This window comes from Scyliorhinus torazame, chromosome 7 (genome assembly GCF_047496885.1).
Source record: "Scyliorhinus torazame isolate Kashiwa2021f chromosome 7, sScyTor2.1, whole genome shotgun sequence".
Lineage (NCBI taxonomy): Eukaryota > Metazoa > Chordata > Chondrichthyes > Carcharhiniformes > Scyliorhinidae > Scyliorhinus > Scyliorhinus torazame.
The window spans coordinates 297152459-297169821 of record NC_092713.1 but is presented as its reverse complement, the minus strand read 5'-3'; the positions used below and the strand labels follow the sequence as shown (position 1 = coordinate 297169821).

The following is a 17363-nucleotide window of genomic DNA, read 5'->3' as shown; positions in this document are numbered from 1 at the left end:
GTAAAAAGTTTTTTTTCTTGCATCTCATTTGTTTCTTTTCACCTTAAATCTGTTGCCTCTCGTTCTCGAGTGGTACCAGATTCTCTCTACCTACTCTGTCCAGCCCACTTATGGTTTTGAACATTGTGGTGGTATGTATTAGGGGTAGTACGGTACCTGTGAAGCCGAGAGGCTATTGGCTGACAGGTCCCGGGTCTTGGTTGGATCTGCCGCCTGATGGCTCCCTCCAGAATGGCGGCGTATAAGAGCCCGAGTTCTCCCAGCAGCCGCATTCTGTAACTGAGCTGCTGGGGAACAAGTCTTGCTTAATTAAGCCTCGATTGACCTCATCACTTCTCGACTTGAGTGAGTAATTGTTGCGCTACAATTTATTTAGCAAGCTTAAAAAGACTATGGAGCTCCGGATCCCCAGTGTCTGCGAATCAACCCCCATGCAGCAAACTCGGCGGCCGTGTTTAAACACTGGCTAGCATGTTTCGAAGGTTACCTTCGAACAGCCCCGGCATGACCACGGAAGATCAGAAAATGCAGGTCCTGCATTCCAGGGTGAGCCCGGAGATCTACACGCTCATCAAAGACGCAGAGGATTTCCCGACGGCGCTCGCCACGCTGAAAGTGGTCTACATTCGGCCCATAAACCAGGTCTACGCACGCCACCAACTCGCGACGAGACGGCAAATCCCCGGAGAATTGCTCGACGAGTTCTACAGCGCACTGTTGATTTTGGGAAGGAACTGCAACTGCCCGTCGGCGAGCGCAAACGAGCACACGGAGCTCCTAATGCTTTTGTGGCAGGTATGACTTCTTCTCAAATTCGCCAAAGACTGTTAGAGAGACTTGTTAGGACTCACAGAGGCACGGGCCCTTGCGGCCTCCCTCGACGTGGCCTCACAAAATGCCCGCGCCTACGGCCCCGACCGCGCGGCAGCCCCTTGGGCTCCGTGGACCCCCGTTGTGACCGACTCCCCGGCACCCCCCCCCCCCCCCCCCCCCCGCAAGCCTGCGCGGCTAGAGCACCAGACCATCCCGGTGGGCCCCGCTGCTATTTTTGCGGGCAGACGAAACACCCCCGGCAGCGCTGCCCGGACCGCTCAGATATTTGTAAGAGCTGCGGCAAAAAGGGGCATTACGCAGCGGTGTGCCAGTCCCGGGGGGTCGCCGCAATCTCCGGGGGAGAACGGGGACAGAAAGACTCAGCTCCCCCCCCCCAGCGATCCATATGCGGCCCGCGGACGCCACACGGGGAGGATGGGCGCCGCCATCTTGTGACCCCCTGACCACGTGCGATCCATGGGGGTGGACATTTTGTCCGCCCCCGACCGCGTGCGATCCATGGACGCCGCCATCTTGGCTGATAGCCAAGGACCCCAGCATAGACGGCTCCAGGGAGTCGGAAGAAAGCGCCACGATGCAACAACCAAGACTGGCTTCGGTGATCCTGGACCAATCGCAGCCCCAGACGCTCCAAACGGCAACAACAACGGTGCTGGTCAACGGGTATGAGATGCCATGCCTAATCGACTCTGGGAGCACGGAAAGTTTTATCCACCCGGATACGGTAAGATGCTGTTTTCTTTGTAATCGTCCGAGCACCCAAAAGATTTTCCTGGCAGCGGGATCCCATTCCGTAGAGATCAAAGGGTTCTGCATCGCGAACCTAACAATGCAAGGGAGGGAGTTTAAGAATTATAGGTTTTATGTCCTTCCCCAACTCTGCGCTCCCACTCTCTTAGGGTTAGATTCCCAGTGTACCTCCAGAGCCTAACGTTCCAATTCGGCGGCCCAATACCCCCACTCACTATCTGCAGCCTCGCGACCCTCAAGGTTGAACCGCCTTCCTTGTTTGCGAACCTCACCCCGGATTGCAAACCCGTCGGCACTAGGAGCAGATGATACAGCGCCCTAGATCGGATGTTTATCCGGTCTGAAGTCCAGCGGCTGCTGAAGGAAGGCATAATCCAGGCCAGGAATAGTCCCTGGCGAGCCCAGGTGGTAGTTGTGAAGACCGGGGAGAAGCAGAGGATGGTCGGAGACTATAGTCAGACCATCATTAGGTACACGCAGCTCGATGCTTACCCTCTCCCTCGCATATCCGACATGGTCAATCGGATTGCACAGTACAAGGTCTTTTCCACCGTGGGCCTCAAGTCCGCATACCACCAGCTCACCATCCGCCCGAGTGACCCCAAGTACACGGCCTTCGAGGCAGACGGGCGGCTCTACCATTTTTAAGGGTCCCATTTGGCATCACGAACGGAGTCTCGGTCTTCCCTCGGGAGATGGACCGAATGGTTGACCTTCACGGTTTGCGGGCAACGTTCCCATACCTCGACAATGTAACCATCTGCGGCCATGACCAGCAGGACCACGACGCCAATCTCCGCAAATTCCTCCAGACCGCTAACGCCCTGAACCTCACCTATGACGAGGAAAAATGTGTTTGTATCACCAACCGTCTGGCCATCCTGGGATATGTAGTGCGCAATGGAGTGATAGGCCCCGACCCCGAACGCATGGGCCTCGTTATGGAATTTCCCCTCCCCCACTGCTCCAAAGCCCTGAAACGCTGCCTGGGCTTCTTTTGTTATTACACCCAGTGGGTTCCCCAGTACGCAGACAAGGCCCGCCCGTTAATCCAGTCCACTACCTTCCCCCTGTCGACAGAGGCCCGCCAGGCCTTCAGCCGCATCAAAGCGGTTATCGCAAAGGCCACGATGCACGCAATCGACGAGTCCCTCCCCTTCCAAGTCGAGAGCGACGCATCCGATGTAGCTCTGGCAGCCACTCTCAACCAAGCGGGCAGACCCGTGGCCTTTTTCTCCCGGACCCTCCACGCCTCAGAAATCCACCACTCCTCAGTGGAAAAGGAAGCCCAAGCCATAGTGGAAGCTGTGCGACATTGGAGGCATTACCTGGCCGGCAGGAGATTCACTCTCCTCACTGACCAACGGTTGGTAGCCTTTATGTTCGATAATGCACAGCGGGGCAAAATCAAGAATGACAAGATCTTGAGGTGGAGGATTGAGCTCTCCACCTATAACTATGAGATCTTGTATCGTCCCGGAAAGCTGAACAAGCCGTCCAATGCCCTATCCCGCGGCACATGTGCCAACGCACAAGTAGACCGCCTCCAAGCCCTCCACGAGGACCTCTGCCACCCGGGGGTCACTCGATTCTACCATTTTGTGAAGTCCCGCAACCTCCCCATCTCTGTTGAGGAGGTCCGTACAGCCACCAGGAACTGCCAAATCTGCGCAGAGTGCAAACCGCACTTTTTCAGGCCAGATAGAGCGCACCTGATAAAGGCTTCCCGTCCCTTTGAACGCCTCAGTTTGGATTTCAAAGGCCCCCTCCCCTCCACTGACCGCAACGCATACTTCCTGAACGTGGTGGACGAGTTCTCCCGTTTCCCCTTCGCCATCCCCTGCCCCGACATGACAGCGGCCACAGTCATTAAAGCCCTCGGCACCATCTTTACACTGTTCGGTTTCCCCGCGTACATCCATAGCAACAGGGGGTCCTCCTTCATGAGCGACGAACTGCGTCAGTTCCTGCTCAGCAAGTGCATTGCCTCGAGCAGGACGACCAGCTACAACCCTCGGGGGAAAGGTCAGGTATAGAGGGAGAACGGTACGGTCTGGAAGACGGTCCTACTGGCCCTACGGTCCAGAAATCTCCCAGTTTCCCGGTGGCAGGAAGTCCTCCCGGATGCCCTCTACTCCATCCGGTCGCTGCTGTGTACCACCACTAACCAAACGCCTCACGAGCGCCTCCTTGTCTTCCTGAGGAAGTCCTCCTCCGGATCGTCGCTGCCGACCTGGCTGGCAGCCCCAGGACCCATCTTGCTCCGAAAGCATGTGCGGGCGCACAAATCGGATCCGTTGGTCGAGAGGGTTCACCTTCTCCACGCAAACCCCCAGTCCGCCTACGTGGCGTACCCCAACGGCCGACAGGACACCGTCTCCCTGCGGGACCTGGCGCCCGCCGGAAACACACACACACTCCCAACAACAATCACTCCCTCCCTCCCACCGGCGCACCCCACGACCGCTCCCTTCCCGGGTGGATCGGTCCTCCTCCCGTGCCTGCCCAGGAGTAAAGAAACAGGGACGAACAGCGCAACGCTCCAGAGACAACAGTGCCCGAGCCAGCACCTGCACCACCACCGGGGCTGAGGCGATCAACAAGGACGACCAGGGCACCCGCTCGACTCGTGGAATCTGCATGAAAGAAAATCTGTAAATAATTCTGACAAAACCTGTACATAGTTAACTGTTGGGCTAAATGCATAGCCACTGTACGAAATTAGTTCCAGGACCAGCCCTGTAAACCCCTACCACCATGCAAACCACCACCCCGCTGGATTCTTTTTTTAAAAGGGGTGAATGTGGTGGTATGTATTAGGGGTAGTACGGTACCTGTGAAGCCGAGAGGCTATTGGCTGACAGGTCCCGGGTCCTGGTTGGATCTGCCGCCTGATGGCTCCGCCCAGAAAGGCGGAGTATAAGAGCCCAAGTTCTCCCAGCAGCCGCATTCTGTGACTGAGCTGCTGGGGAACACGTCTTGCTTAATAAAGCCTCGATTGACTTCATCACTTCTTGACTTGAGTGAGTAATTGTTGCGCTACAAACATCTCAATCAAATCTTCTCTCAACACCAAGAGAGTGAGCTGGCACATCAAATGGATCTCTCTTGAAGCAAAGTCCAAAACGCATGGACCAACTTCTCAGCAAATTGGAAAATTGTGCATACAGTTGCCAACACATACACCCTACCTTCCATTGACCTGTCAATTGGGCATCAATCGAATCATTGGACACTAAAACCCCCTTTCGATACTCCATTGGTAAAAGGCCACAGGAAGTGGAAAAGGCCCGAAACCAAAGGGGTAATAAAAGTAGGCATTCCGGTACCCTCGGCAGCGAAGACTAGGCTTGGGAGCTAACCTTGACCAGACTAGAGAAGACCATAGAAGGAAGGAATGAAGGAAGAGACTGCCAGCGAGAACCACCTTCGTGAAGACGGACCAGAGGAATGCAGTGATCAAATCCATAGCCCTACCAAGACATCTTTGCAGGTAGTATACACTGATCTTGGGTACCTCTAGAGTATATGGGCAGCCTGGTAGCATTGTGGATAGCACAATTGCTTCACAGCTCCAGGGTCCCAGGTTCGATTCCCGGCTTGGGTCACTGTCTGTGCGGAGTCTGCACATCCTCCCCGTGTGTGCGTGGGTTTCCTCCGGGTGCTCCGGTTTCCTCCCACAGTCCAAAGATGTGCAGGTTAGGTGGATTGGCCGTGATAAATTGCCCTTAGTGTTGAAAATTGCCCTTAGTGTTGGGTGGGGTTACTGGGTTATGGGGATCGGGTGGAGGTGTTGACCTTGGGTGGGGTGCTCTTTCCAAGAGCCGGTGCAGTCTCGATGGGCCGAATGGCCTCCTTCTGCACTGTAAATTCTATGTTAATCTATATTTTGTGGGTAATTTATAGTTTAATTGTGTTAAATACATATTGTTGAACTGAATTGTGTATGTGGTTTGTTCTTCTCGTTATTAAAGACACCCGGTTAAAACCTTTGAGTAAGCAAACTGGTCGAATGTATCTGAGGTTTTGCAGCTACAACAATATTATTAGTATTATTTTATTATACACATCTAAGAGTTTAAATGTTAGAGTATTGACACTCTTCAATTAACTTTCTTTGAAATATTTCCTCTTTCTTTCAGGTCAGATGACAGACTTAATTTATGTGGAAAAAGACCTGGTGAAATCTCTGAAAGAATACATAAAAGCAGAAGAGAGTAAATTAACAGAAATTAAAAGGTATTGACTGGAAATATGCTGCAATCCAATTTCAGTAACATGACGACTTAGCAACTGCTTACTTCCTTATAACCTGCTGAAGACATCCCTCATTCATACTTAATGAGATAAGGATTGATCCTGTGCCTCCCATTGTCACCATTCCCTGCAGATGTCACCTTATAATACCTACTTCTTAAAGTTCATAATATTCATAGTTAAAAGACCAGCTGAGCTAAGTTACTTGAGGCTAGAGCTGAAACACATTTCCCAAGTAAAGCAGGCGGAGCTTTCCACTTTGTATTTGACTGTCACGGGGCCTTCCGAGGAGTGAATAGCAATCACAGTTGGATTGCCACGCTGCTCCTTTCTACTTCTGCGGGAATAGTACTGCACATTTCACGCCTGCTCTGCCAACTCGGGCCAGGTGAGAAAAGTACAGTGCAGTGGATTCCTGCGATCTACAGTATAATGCAGGAGAGTCGGATAAAAGGAGGCCATGCACCCTTTTTACGGCACCAGCTGCACAAAAGCAGGTACGTTTTTAAGGTCCTGGCCTCTGAGAAGCCAGGGAGAGGGAAAGTGTGTAAGGTAGGTGGGAGAAGGGTGACTAGGTAGGGGGTTGGGGGAAGCAGTAGGGTGGGTCCGGGAGGGGGGTGATCAGAGGGGTTGAGAAGTTAGTCGCGGTGTAGTTCAGGGGGTTTGGGAGGGTTGTCAGTGGGGGGATGGGGGATGGTCATTATATTAATCCCGGAGTTAGAATTAGTTTTAATTCCTCTAACATTTCTCACGTAACTATTCTGCTCCGATTGTCTAGACCAAACAAAGTCTCGGATTTAAATCGGAGTATCAGATGGATCCGAGTGCAGGATAATTATCCATCGGAAGTTTGAACTGCCCGGGCAATTCCCATGCAATTCATGTGCATCTTCTGGGGTACCTCGAGGATAGGTCATCCCAGAGTTCGGATGTTATGGTTCATTCCCTCAACTCGGTTTACTAGATGCTGCTGGCACAAGGGGCGTCATTCTCCGACCCCCCGCCGGGTCGGAGAATGGCCGTAGGCCGCCGTGAATCCCACCCCCGCCCCCGCCGAAGTCTCCGGTACCGGAGATTGGGCGGGGGCGGGAATCAGGCCATGCCGGTTGGCGGGACCCCCCGCTGGATTCTCCGGCCCGGATGGGCCGAAGTCCCGCCCAGAAATTGCCTGTCCCGCTGGCGTAAATCAAACCTAGTATTTCCCGGCGGGACCAGGCGGCATGGGCGGGCTCCGGGGTCCTGGGGGGGGGCGCGGGGCGATCTGACCCCGGGGGGTGCCCCCACGGTGGCCTGGCCCGCGATCGGGGCCCACCGATCCGCGGGCGGGCCTGTGCCGTGGGTGCACTCTTTCCCTTCCGCCTCCGCTACGGCCTCCACCATGGCGGAGGCGGAAGAGACTCTCCCCACTGCGCATGCGCGGGAAACTGACAGCGGCCGCTGACGCTCCCGCGCATGCGCCGCATTTCCGCGCCAGCTGGCGGGGCAACAAACGCCATTTCCGCCAGCTGGCGGGGCGGAAATCCCTCCGGCGTCGGCCTAGCCCCTCAATGTTGGGGCTAGGCCGCCAAAGATGCGGAGCATTCTGCACCTTTGGGCCGGCGCGATGCCCTTCTGATTGGCGCCGTGTTTGGCGCCAGTCGGCGGACATCGCGCCGTTGGGGGAGAATTTCGCCCATGGTGTCTAAACTTAAAAGCTTTTCTTCTTCAGTGCTGATTTCCTTCACACTGCTGAGCGCACACAGGTTTATGACGGAGGTAGGGCAGCACCGTGGCACAGTGGTTAGTACTGCTGCCTCCTGGCTCCGAGGACCCGGGCTCGATCCTGGCCCGGGTCACTGTCCGTGTGAAGTTTGCACATTCTCTTCGGGCGGGATTCTCCGACCCCCCGCCGGGTCGGAGAATCGGCAGGGGGCGACGTGAAACCCGCTCCGACGCCGGCTGCCGAATTCTCCGGCGCCAGTTTTTGGCCGAGGATCATGCCGCGCCGGTCGGGGGCCATTGGCAGCGGCCCCCCGGCAGTTCTCCAGGCCACGATGGGCCGAGCGGCCGTCCGTTTTCGGTCAGTCCTGTCAGCGTGAAATGGACAAGATCCATCCCGGCGGGACCTGGCTTGTCAGCCGTCTAGTGGGGTCCTCGGGGGGGGGGGGGGGGGGGGGTCGGGGGAATCCGACCTGAGGGGGAGGCCTCCACGGGGGCCTGGCCCGCGATCGGGGCCCAGCGATCTGCAAGTGGGCTTGTGCCATGGGGGCACTCTTTCCCTCCACTCCGCCATGGCCGTCGCGGAGAAGAAACCCCTTGCGCATGCGCAGGAAACATGCCGGCAGTTCTGCTCATGCACCAGAACACGTTGGTAGTCTTGCGCATGCGCCAACCCACGCCGGCCAGCGGCGGCCCTTCGGTGCGTGTTGGCGCGGCACCAACCCCTCCAGCGCCGGCCTAGCCCCTGGAAGTACGGAGGATTCCGCAACTTCCGGGCGGCCCGACGCCAGAGTGGTTCGCGCCGCTCTTGGCGCCGGTACGGGCCGCCCTGCCAATTGCGGGAGAATTCCGCCCCTGGTCTTTGCGTGGGTCTCACCCCCACAACCCAAATATGTGCAGGGTAGCTGGATTGGCCACGTTAAATTGCCCCTTAATTGGAAAAAAAGAATTGGGCACTTTAATTTAAAATAAAGGTTTATGACAGACGTGAAATCATTATTTTATGCAGATAAGACTGCTATCTTATAACTTTAAAAAATATATATTTAATTAAAGTTTTCGAACACAATTTTTCCCCCTTACAAATCAACAAAAACGGTAACATGATAACTGATAGATAACATTGTTAAAATAAAATAGTGAACTAACAAAATAACACGAAATTGTGCTCCCCCCCCACCTCCTCACCCCATCTAGAACACAAACAATTTACCCCCCCCCGCCCCCCCCCTCTGGGCTGCTGCTGCTGGCAATCTATTTTCCCCCTAACGTTCCCCTAGATAGTCGAGGAACAGTTGCCACCACCTGGTGAACCCCTGAGCCGATCCTCTCAGCGCAAACTTCATCCGCTCCAGTTTTATGAACCCTGCCATATCGTTTATCCAGGCCTCCACGCCAGGGGGTTTCGCTTCCTTCCACATGAGTAAGATCCTTCGCCGGGCTACCAGGCACGCAAAGGCCAGAATATCGGCCTCTTTCGCCTCCTGCACTCCCGGCTCCTCCACTACCCCAAATATAGCTAACCCCCAACCTGGCTTGACCCGGACCTTCACCACCTTTGAAATCACTCTTGCTACTCCCCTCCAGTACTCATCCAGTGCCGGACACGACCAAAACATATGTGTGTGGTTCGCCGGGCTTCCCAAGCATCTCCCGCACCTGTCCTCCACTCCGAAGAACCTGCTCAGCCTTGCTCCCGTCATGTGTGCTCTGTGTAGAACCTTGAATTGTATCAGGCTAAGCCTGGCACACGAGGAAGAGGAGTTTACCCTACTTAGGGCATCAGCCCACAGACCCTCCTCAGTCTCCTCCCCCAGCTCTTCTTCCCATTTTCCCTTCAGCTCCTCTACCAGCGCCTCCCCCTCGTCTCTCATCTCCTGATATATTTCGGACATGTTGCCCTCCCCGACCCATACCCCCGAAATCACTCTATCCTGGATCCCCTGTGTCGGGAGCAGCGGAAATTCCCTCACCTGTTGCCTCGTAAACGCCATCACTTGCATGTATCTAAAGATATTCCCCGGGGGCAGCTCATACTTTTCCTCCAGCGCTCCCAGGCTCGCGAACGTCCCGTCAATAAACAAATCTCTCAGTCTCATAATTCCTGCCCGATGCCAGCTCTGGAACCCTCCGTCCATCCTTCCTGGGACAAACCTATGGTTGTTCCTGATCGGGGACAACACCGAGGCACCCGTCACACCCCTATGTCGCCTCCATTGCCCCCAGATCCTTAAGGTTGCCACCTGTGATGAACGGTTACTGCCTTATCATCATGTAAGGTGCTGTCCCCTTTAAGACCAGGCTTGGAACCCTGGGGACTCCGCCTCTGGCTCCGCCCATCTGGGAGCCATACATAAAGGCCTGCCTCATGGTCTGTATAGCAGTCAGCTCTCGTCCAAATCTGTAGCATTGTTATTAGCCTAATAAAGCCTTCTTTACAGTTTAATCTCTAAGCATCATTATTGAGGGTACCTCAATTTATTAGGCTAAACTAGATTCAGGATGGACGCAGGCCTAAAACCAGAGAAGCTCAATCTGGAAGCACGAACGCCGGAGGCAAAGGAAATTTTTAAATACTGGCTACGGTGCTTCGAGGCCTACCTGGACTCCGCAGAGACTCCCATCCTGGGGCCACGCAAGCTGCGTCTACTCCACGCCCGGATGAGTCACAGAATCTCCGCCACGCTCAAAAAGGCGACGATTTATGAGGAAGCGATTGAGTTGCTCCGCAAGCGGTTTGTCAAACCCGTCAATGAGGTGCACGCCCGGCATCTGCTCTCTACCTGCCGGCAGCGCTCGGGGGAATCACTCGACGAGTTTGTTGATAAACTCACCGTGCTGGCCAGGGACTGTGACCATCAGGATGTGACAGGGGAAGTCCATATGAACCTGCACATCAGAGATTCTTTCGTGTCCGGCATCCGCTCGACCTACATCCGGCAGCGACTGCTCGAAAACGGGGCAAAAGACCTCCAGGAGACGCTAATGCTCGCCTCCTCGCTGGAGGTGGCCCGACATAACTTGGGTACGAACCCCGCGGTCTCTGCCAGCCCCCCCCCGGACTTCCTCAGACTCGCCCGTATTACAGGCCTGCGCCACGCGGCGACCCGCTCACCATGGGGGCACACCTTGCTACTTCTGCGGGCAGGGCCAGCACCCACGCCCACGCTGCCCAGCCCGCTCCGCGATCTGCAGCGACTGCGGGAAGAAAGGGCACTTGGCGAGGGTCTGCCTGGCCAGACCCAGGGGCCAGAAAAACAAAGAACAGCCGGCCCGAAAATCAGGCTCTCAGGCCCGCAGGCCTCGCAATGCTGCTGCGCACCGACCTGACACGTCCTCTTCTGACGCGTCATCAGCCTCGTGCGAATCATGGGAGCGGCCATCTGGTCGGCGGCTATCTTCTCGACCCGACACGTGCGACCAACGGCAGCGGCCATTTTACGACTCCGACTACCCGCGACTGGGTGCGATCACCCTCGATCAAACTCGGCCAAAACACCTGCAGAACTCCATGATGCAGGTCCAGGTCAACGGGCACGACACTGCATGCCTCTTCGACTCCGGGAGCACGGAGAGCTTTCTCCACCCTGAAACAGTAAGGCGCTGCTCCCTACGCACCCATCCCACATCCCAAACCATAGCCCTCACATCTGGGTCCCACTCGGTACAAATCACGGGGTACTGTATTGCGGATCTCTCGATCCAGGGTGCCAAATACACCCGTTTCAAATGTTATATCCTCCCTCACCTCTGTGCCCCCCTGCTGCTCGGACTGGATTTCCAGTGCAGCCACCGAAGCCTGACACTGAAGTTCGGCGGACCCTTGCCCCCCCTCATGGTGTGCTGCCTTGCGACACTGAAAGTCGCACCCCCCTCGCTATTCGCTAACCTCACTCCCGACTGTAAGCCCGTCGCCACCAGGAGCCGGCGCTACAGTGCCCAAGATATGGCTTTTATCAAGTCAGAGGTCCAGCGTTTACTGGGAGAGGGGGTCATCGAGGCTAGCAACAGCCCTTGGAGAGCGCAAGTGGTGGTAGTCCGGTCCGGGGAGAAGAAACGGATGGTCGTGGATTATAGCCAGACCATAAACCGATTCACGCAGCTTGATGCGTACCCCCTTCCTCGCATCGCGGAAATGGTAAATCGGATCGCCCAATACCGAGTCTTTTCCACGGTCGACCTCAAATCTGCCTACCACCAGCTCCCCATCCGACCAAAAGACCGCCTCTATACTGCCTTCGAAGCAGCCGGCCGGCTCTTCCACTTCCTCAGGGTCCCCTTTGGTGTCACAAATGGGGTCTCCGTCTTTCAAAGGGCGATGGACCAAATGGTGGACCAGTACGGTTTGCGGGCTACATACCCGTACTTGGACAATGTCACCATCTGCGGCCATGATCAGCAGGACCATGACGCTAACCTCAAAAAGTTCCTCCAGACCGCCCGAGCCCTTAACCTGACCTATAACGAGGGCAAATGCATTTTCCACACCACCCGGCTGGCCATCCTCGGCTATGTCGTGGAAGACGGGGTCCTAGGTCCCGACCCCGACCGCATGCGCCCCCTTAAGGAACTCCCTCTCCCCCGCAGCCTCAAGGCCCTCAAACGCTGCTTGGGGCTTTTCTCCTATTACGCCCAGTGGGTCCCCAAGTATGCGGACAAAGCCCGCCCACTCCTAAAGACCACCACTTTTCCCCTCTCGGCTGAGGCTCAATTGGCCTTCAACCGCATCAAGGCCGACATCATCAAGGCCATCATGCACGCGGTGGACGAAACCATCCCTTTCCAGGTAGAGAGCGATGCATCAGACATCGCCCTGGCTGCTACCCTCAATCAAGGAGGCAGACCAGTAGCGTTCTTCTCCCGAACCCTCACCGCCTCCGAGATTCGACACTCTGCATTCGAAAAGGAGGCACAAGCCATTGTGGAGGCTGTGCGGTGCTGGAGACACTACCTCGCCGGTAGGAGGTTTACCCTCGTCACCGACCAACGGTCGGTCGCCTATATGTTCGATAACACGCAACGGGGCAAAATAAAAAACGATAAAATTTTGAGGTGGAGGATCGAACTCTCCACCTACTCGTACGATATCAAGTATCGTCCAGGGGAGCTCAACGAGCCCCCAGATGCCCTGTCCCGTGGCACATGCGCCAACGCGCAGGAGGACCGCCTGCAAGCCATCCACAATGACCTCTGCCACCCGGGTGTTACCCGGCTCGTCCATTTCATCAAGTCCCGCAACCTACCTTACTCAACCAAGGAGGTCAAGGCCACGGTCAGGGCCTGCCAGGTCTGTGCGGAGTGCAAACCGCACTTCTATCGGCCAGACAAGGTTCGGCTCGTGAAGGCCTCGGGCCTCTTTGAGCGACTGAGCGTGGACTTCAAGGGGCCCCTCCCGTCCACCAACCATTATGCCTATTTCCTCACCGTGATCGATGAGTTCTCCCGTTTCCCATTCGCCATTCCCTGCACCGACATGACCTCAGCCACGGTGATTAAGGCACTGCACAGCATCTTCACCCTGTTCGGTTTCCCTGCTTATATCCACAGCGACCGGGGTACATCGTTCATGAGCGATGAACTGCGTCAGTATCTGCTCAGCAAAGGCATCGCCTCGAGCAGAACGACCAGCTATAACCCACGAGGAAACGGGCAGGTGGAGAGGGAGAACGCGACCGTGTGTAAGGCTGTCCGTCTGGCCCTGCGGTCGAGAAATCTCCCAACCACCTGCTGGCAGGAGATCCTACCCGATGCCCTACACTCCATTAGGTCACTCCTCTGCACGGCCACAAATGAGACCCCTCATGAGCGATTGTTTCTCTTCCCCAGGAAGTCTACCTCCGGGGTCTCGCTTCCACCTTGGCTGACGGCTCCGGGACCTGTTCTTCTCCGGAGGCACGCGAGGAGCCATAAAACGGACCCCCCAGTTGAAAAGGTCCGACTGCTCCACGCCAACCCCAATTACGCCTACGTGGAGTACCCCGACGGCAGGCAAGATACGGTTTCCCTCCGGGATCTGGCGCCCGCTGGATCCTCCACCACAGATGCCCCTTCCCGCGCCGCTCCCCTGCAGAACCCGTCGCCCCCTACAACACACCCCCTTCCGGCCCTACCACCCGTTGGTGAGCTCCTACCGTGCGCCCCCCCTTGCGCCCCCCCTTTACACACCCCGCCGGCTCCGCTACCCCCGGCCCTGCCTAGTTCCTCTGCCCCGACCCGGACCGAAGCTCCGACCGCTGTGCTCCCGGATGTGCCCTCAACCGGGACGTCCGTGCCCGCCGCACCACCGCCCGAACTGAGGAGATTGTGGAGGACGATCCGGCCGCCGAGACGGATGGACCTATGATGGCACTTCACCCCCGCCGGACTCCTTTTTAAACAGGGGGTGAATGTGATGAACGGTTACTGCCTTATCATCATGTAAGGTGATGTCCCCTTTAAGACCAGGCTTGGAACTCTGGGGACTCCGCCTCTGGCTCCGCCCATCTGGGAGCCATACATAAAGGCCTGCCTCATGGTCTGTATAGCAGTCAGCTCTCGTCCAAATCTGTAGCATAGGTATTAGCCTAATAAAGCCTTCTTTACAGTTTAATCTCTAAGCATCATTATTGAGGGTACCTCACCAGCACCACTGGGTTTGTGGTATATCTTTTCGGGGAGAGCGGTAGCGGCGCCGTAACCAGCGCCTTTAAGCTCGTTCCTTTACAGGACTCCATCTCCAGCCTTTTCCACACCTCCCCCTCTCCCTCTATCATCCACTTACGGATCAGCGCCACATTGGCGGCCCAGTAATAATCGCCCAAATTCGGCAACGCCAGTTCCCCTCTGTCTCTGCTACGTTGCAGGAACCCCCTCCTTACCCGCGGGGCCTTCCCTGGCCACACGAAGCTCATGATGCTCCTATCTATTTTCTTGAAAAAGGCCTTAGTGATCAATATAGGGAGACATTGAAACACAAATAGGAACCTCGGGAGGACCATCATCTTAATCGCCTGCACTCTGCCCGCCAGTGACAGCGGCTGCATATCCCACCTTTTGAAATCCTCTTCCATTTGCTCCACCAGCCGAGTCAGGTTGAGTCTGTGTAAGGTTCCCCAGCTCCTGGCTATCTGAATCCCCAGGTATCGGAAGTTTCTTTCCACTCTCCTTAGCGGCAGGCCATCTATCCCTCTATTCTGGTCCCCAGGGTGTATCACGAAAAGCTCATTCTTTCCCATGTTAAGCCTATATCCCGAGAAATCTCCAAACTCCCTCAATATCTGCATAACCTCTGTCATCCCCCCCACTGGATCCGCCACATACAGCAGTAGGTCATCCGCGTAGAGTGACACTCGGTGTTCCTCTCCCCCTCTAACCACCCCTCTCCATTTCCTGGAGTCTCTCAGCGCTATGGCCAGTGGTTCAATTGCCAGCGCGAACAGTAATGGGGACAGCGGGCATCCCTGTCTTGTTCCCCTATGTAGTCGAAAATACTCCGACCTTTGCCGATTTGTGACTGCACTTGCCGTTGGGGCCCCATAGAGGAGTTTAACCCAACTGACAAACCCCTCCCTGAACCCGAACCTCCTCAGCACCTCCCATAGATACTCCCACTCTACCCTATCAAATGCCTTCTCTGCATCCATTGCCGCCACTATCTCTGCCTCCCCCTCTGCTGGGGGCATCATTATCACCCCCAATAGCCGTCGCATGTTGACATTCAATTGTCTCCCCTTTACGAACCCTTTCTGATCTTCGTGCACCACCCCCGGGACACAATCCTCTATCCTCATTGTCAGCACTTTTGCCAGCAACTTGGCGTCCACATTTAGGAGTGAGATAGGCCTATAAGACCCGCATTGCAGCGGGTCTTTATCTCGCTTCAGGATTAGTGATATCGTCGCCTCCGACATTGTCGGGGGTAGGGTCCCCCCTTCTCTGGCCTCATTAAAGGTTCTTACCAGCAGCGGGGCCAACAAGTCCACATATTTCCTATAAAATTCCACCAGGAACCCGTCAGGTCCCGGGGCCTTCCCTGCCTGCATGTTCCCCAGCCCTTTGGTAACCTCGTCCACCCCAATTGGCGCCCCCAGGCCTGCCACCTCCTGCTCCTCCACCCTTGGGAACCTTAGTTGGTCCAGAAACTGCTGCATCCTCTCTTTTCCCTCCGGAGGTTGGGACTTATATAACCTCTCATAAAAGGTCTTGAACACCTCATTTACCTTCCCTGCTCTCCGCACCGTGGTTCCCGTTTCATCTCTAACTCCACCTATTTCCCTCGCTGCTGTCCTCTTTCGAAGCTGGTGGGCCAACAGGCGACTTGCCTTTTCCCCATATTCATATCTCATCCCCTGTGCCTTCCTCCACTGTGCCTCTGCCCTCCCTGTGGTCAGCAGGTCGAACTCCGTCTGGAGTCGTCACCTCTCCCTGTATAGTCCTTCGTCCGGGGCCTTCGCATATTTTTTACCCCCCCCCCCCCCCGCCCCCCCATTACCAGGTTTCCTACCTCCAGGTCCGGGATGCGTCCCAGCATCCGCTTCATAAATCCAGCATCATCCCAGTTCGGGGCATATACGTTGACCAGCACGACCTCCATTCCCTGCAGTCTGCCACTCACCATCACATACCTGCCCCCGCTGTCCGCTACAATGTTCCTAGCCTCGAACGACACCTGTTTCCCCACCAATATGGCCACCCCTCTATTCTTTGCGTCCAGCCCTGAGTGGAACACCTGTCCCACCCATCCTTTCCTTAACCTAACCTGGTCCGCCACCTTCAGGTGCGTCTCTTGAAGCATGGCCACGTCTGCCTTCAGTCCCTTAAAGTGCGCGAACACTCGGGCCCTCTTAATCGGCCCGTTTAGGCCTCTCACGTTCCACGTGATCAGCCGGACTGGGGGGCTGCCCGCCCCCCTCCCCTGTCGACTAGCCATCACCCTCTCTGGGCCAGTCCCACGTCCCGGTTCTGCGCACCCACCCGTCCCCCAGGCGGCGCATTCCCGCCTCGACCACCTTTTCTCTTACCAGCTCCCGTTCGATCTCCGCAGCAGCAACCCAGTTGTCCCCCCCACCCGCCCCCCGCTAGATCCCCATCTAGCATGGTTACTCCCCCCATATTGCTTCCGAAAGTCAGCTGACTTCAACTGACCCCGGCTTCTCCCGCTCTCTCCTTGACCCCCCCCCCCGTGTGAGGAACTCCCATCCTTCTTGCGTCTATCTTCCCGCCATCATGTCTCTGGCACGGGAAAAGAAAAAGAAACCCCGCGCTTTCTAGTGCCATCCCGCCCCCCATGGCGCAGCTCCCCCTACCGCCCCGCTGCCATTCCCCGTCCCCCGCCTGTGTCTCTTCTTCCCCCCCCACCGGCGCCCACATTTCTCAGTGTCCCCCCCTCCCCAATTTACACCTGTATACATCAGCATTTTCATTTCCCCTCCAACATCAGTCCCTCAGGTGTGGTCCAGTTTCTCTTTTTGAATGAAAGTCCATGCTTCTTCCGACGTTTCAAAATAGTAATGTCTATCCTGGTACGTGACCCACAATCGCGCCGGCTGCAACATCCCGAACTTCACGTTCTTCTTATGCAGCACCTCCTTGGCTCTATTGAAACTCGCCTTCCTTCTCGCCACCTCCGCACTCCAATCCTGATACACTCGTATCACCGCATTCTCCCATCTGCTACTTCGTACCTTCTTGGCCCATCTCAGAACCACCTCTCTATCATTGAAGCGGTGAAATCGCACGATCATCGCCCTCGGTGGTTCTCCAGCCTTTGGTCTCCTCGCAGGGACCCGGTGGGCCCCTTCCACTTCCAAGGGGCCCGAGGGGGCCTCAGCTCCCACTAGCGAGCG

General features: G+C 56.1%; 1 protein-coding gene across 7 annotated transcripts in view; it reads left to right on the top strand.

The window, feature by feature from the left end:
* The window catches only part of LOC140427113 (prolyl 4-hydroxylase subunit alpha-2-like), a 195791-nt gene that overhangs the window by 93219 nt on the left and 85209 nt on the right, over window positions 1-17363 (top strand). For all 7 annotated transcript variants that reach the window (XM_072512642.1, XM_072512638.1, XM_072512640.1 and 4 more), the window contains exon 3: window positions 5727-5823. In XM_072512642.1, coding sequence (XP_072368743.1) covers window positions 5727-5823 — 97 coding nt within the window. The remainder of the gene's footprint in view (window positions 1-5726; window positions 5824-17363) is intronic.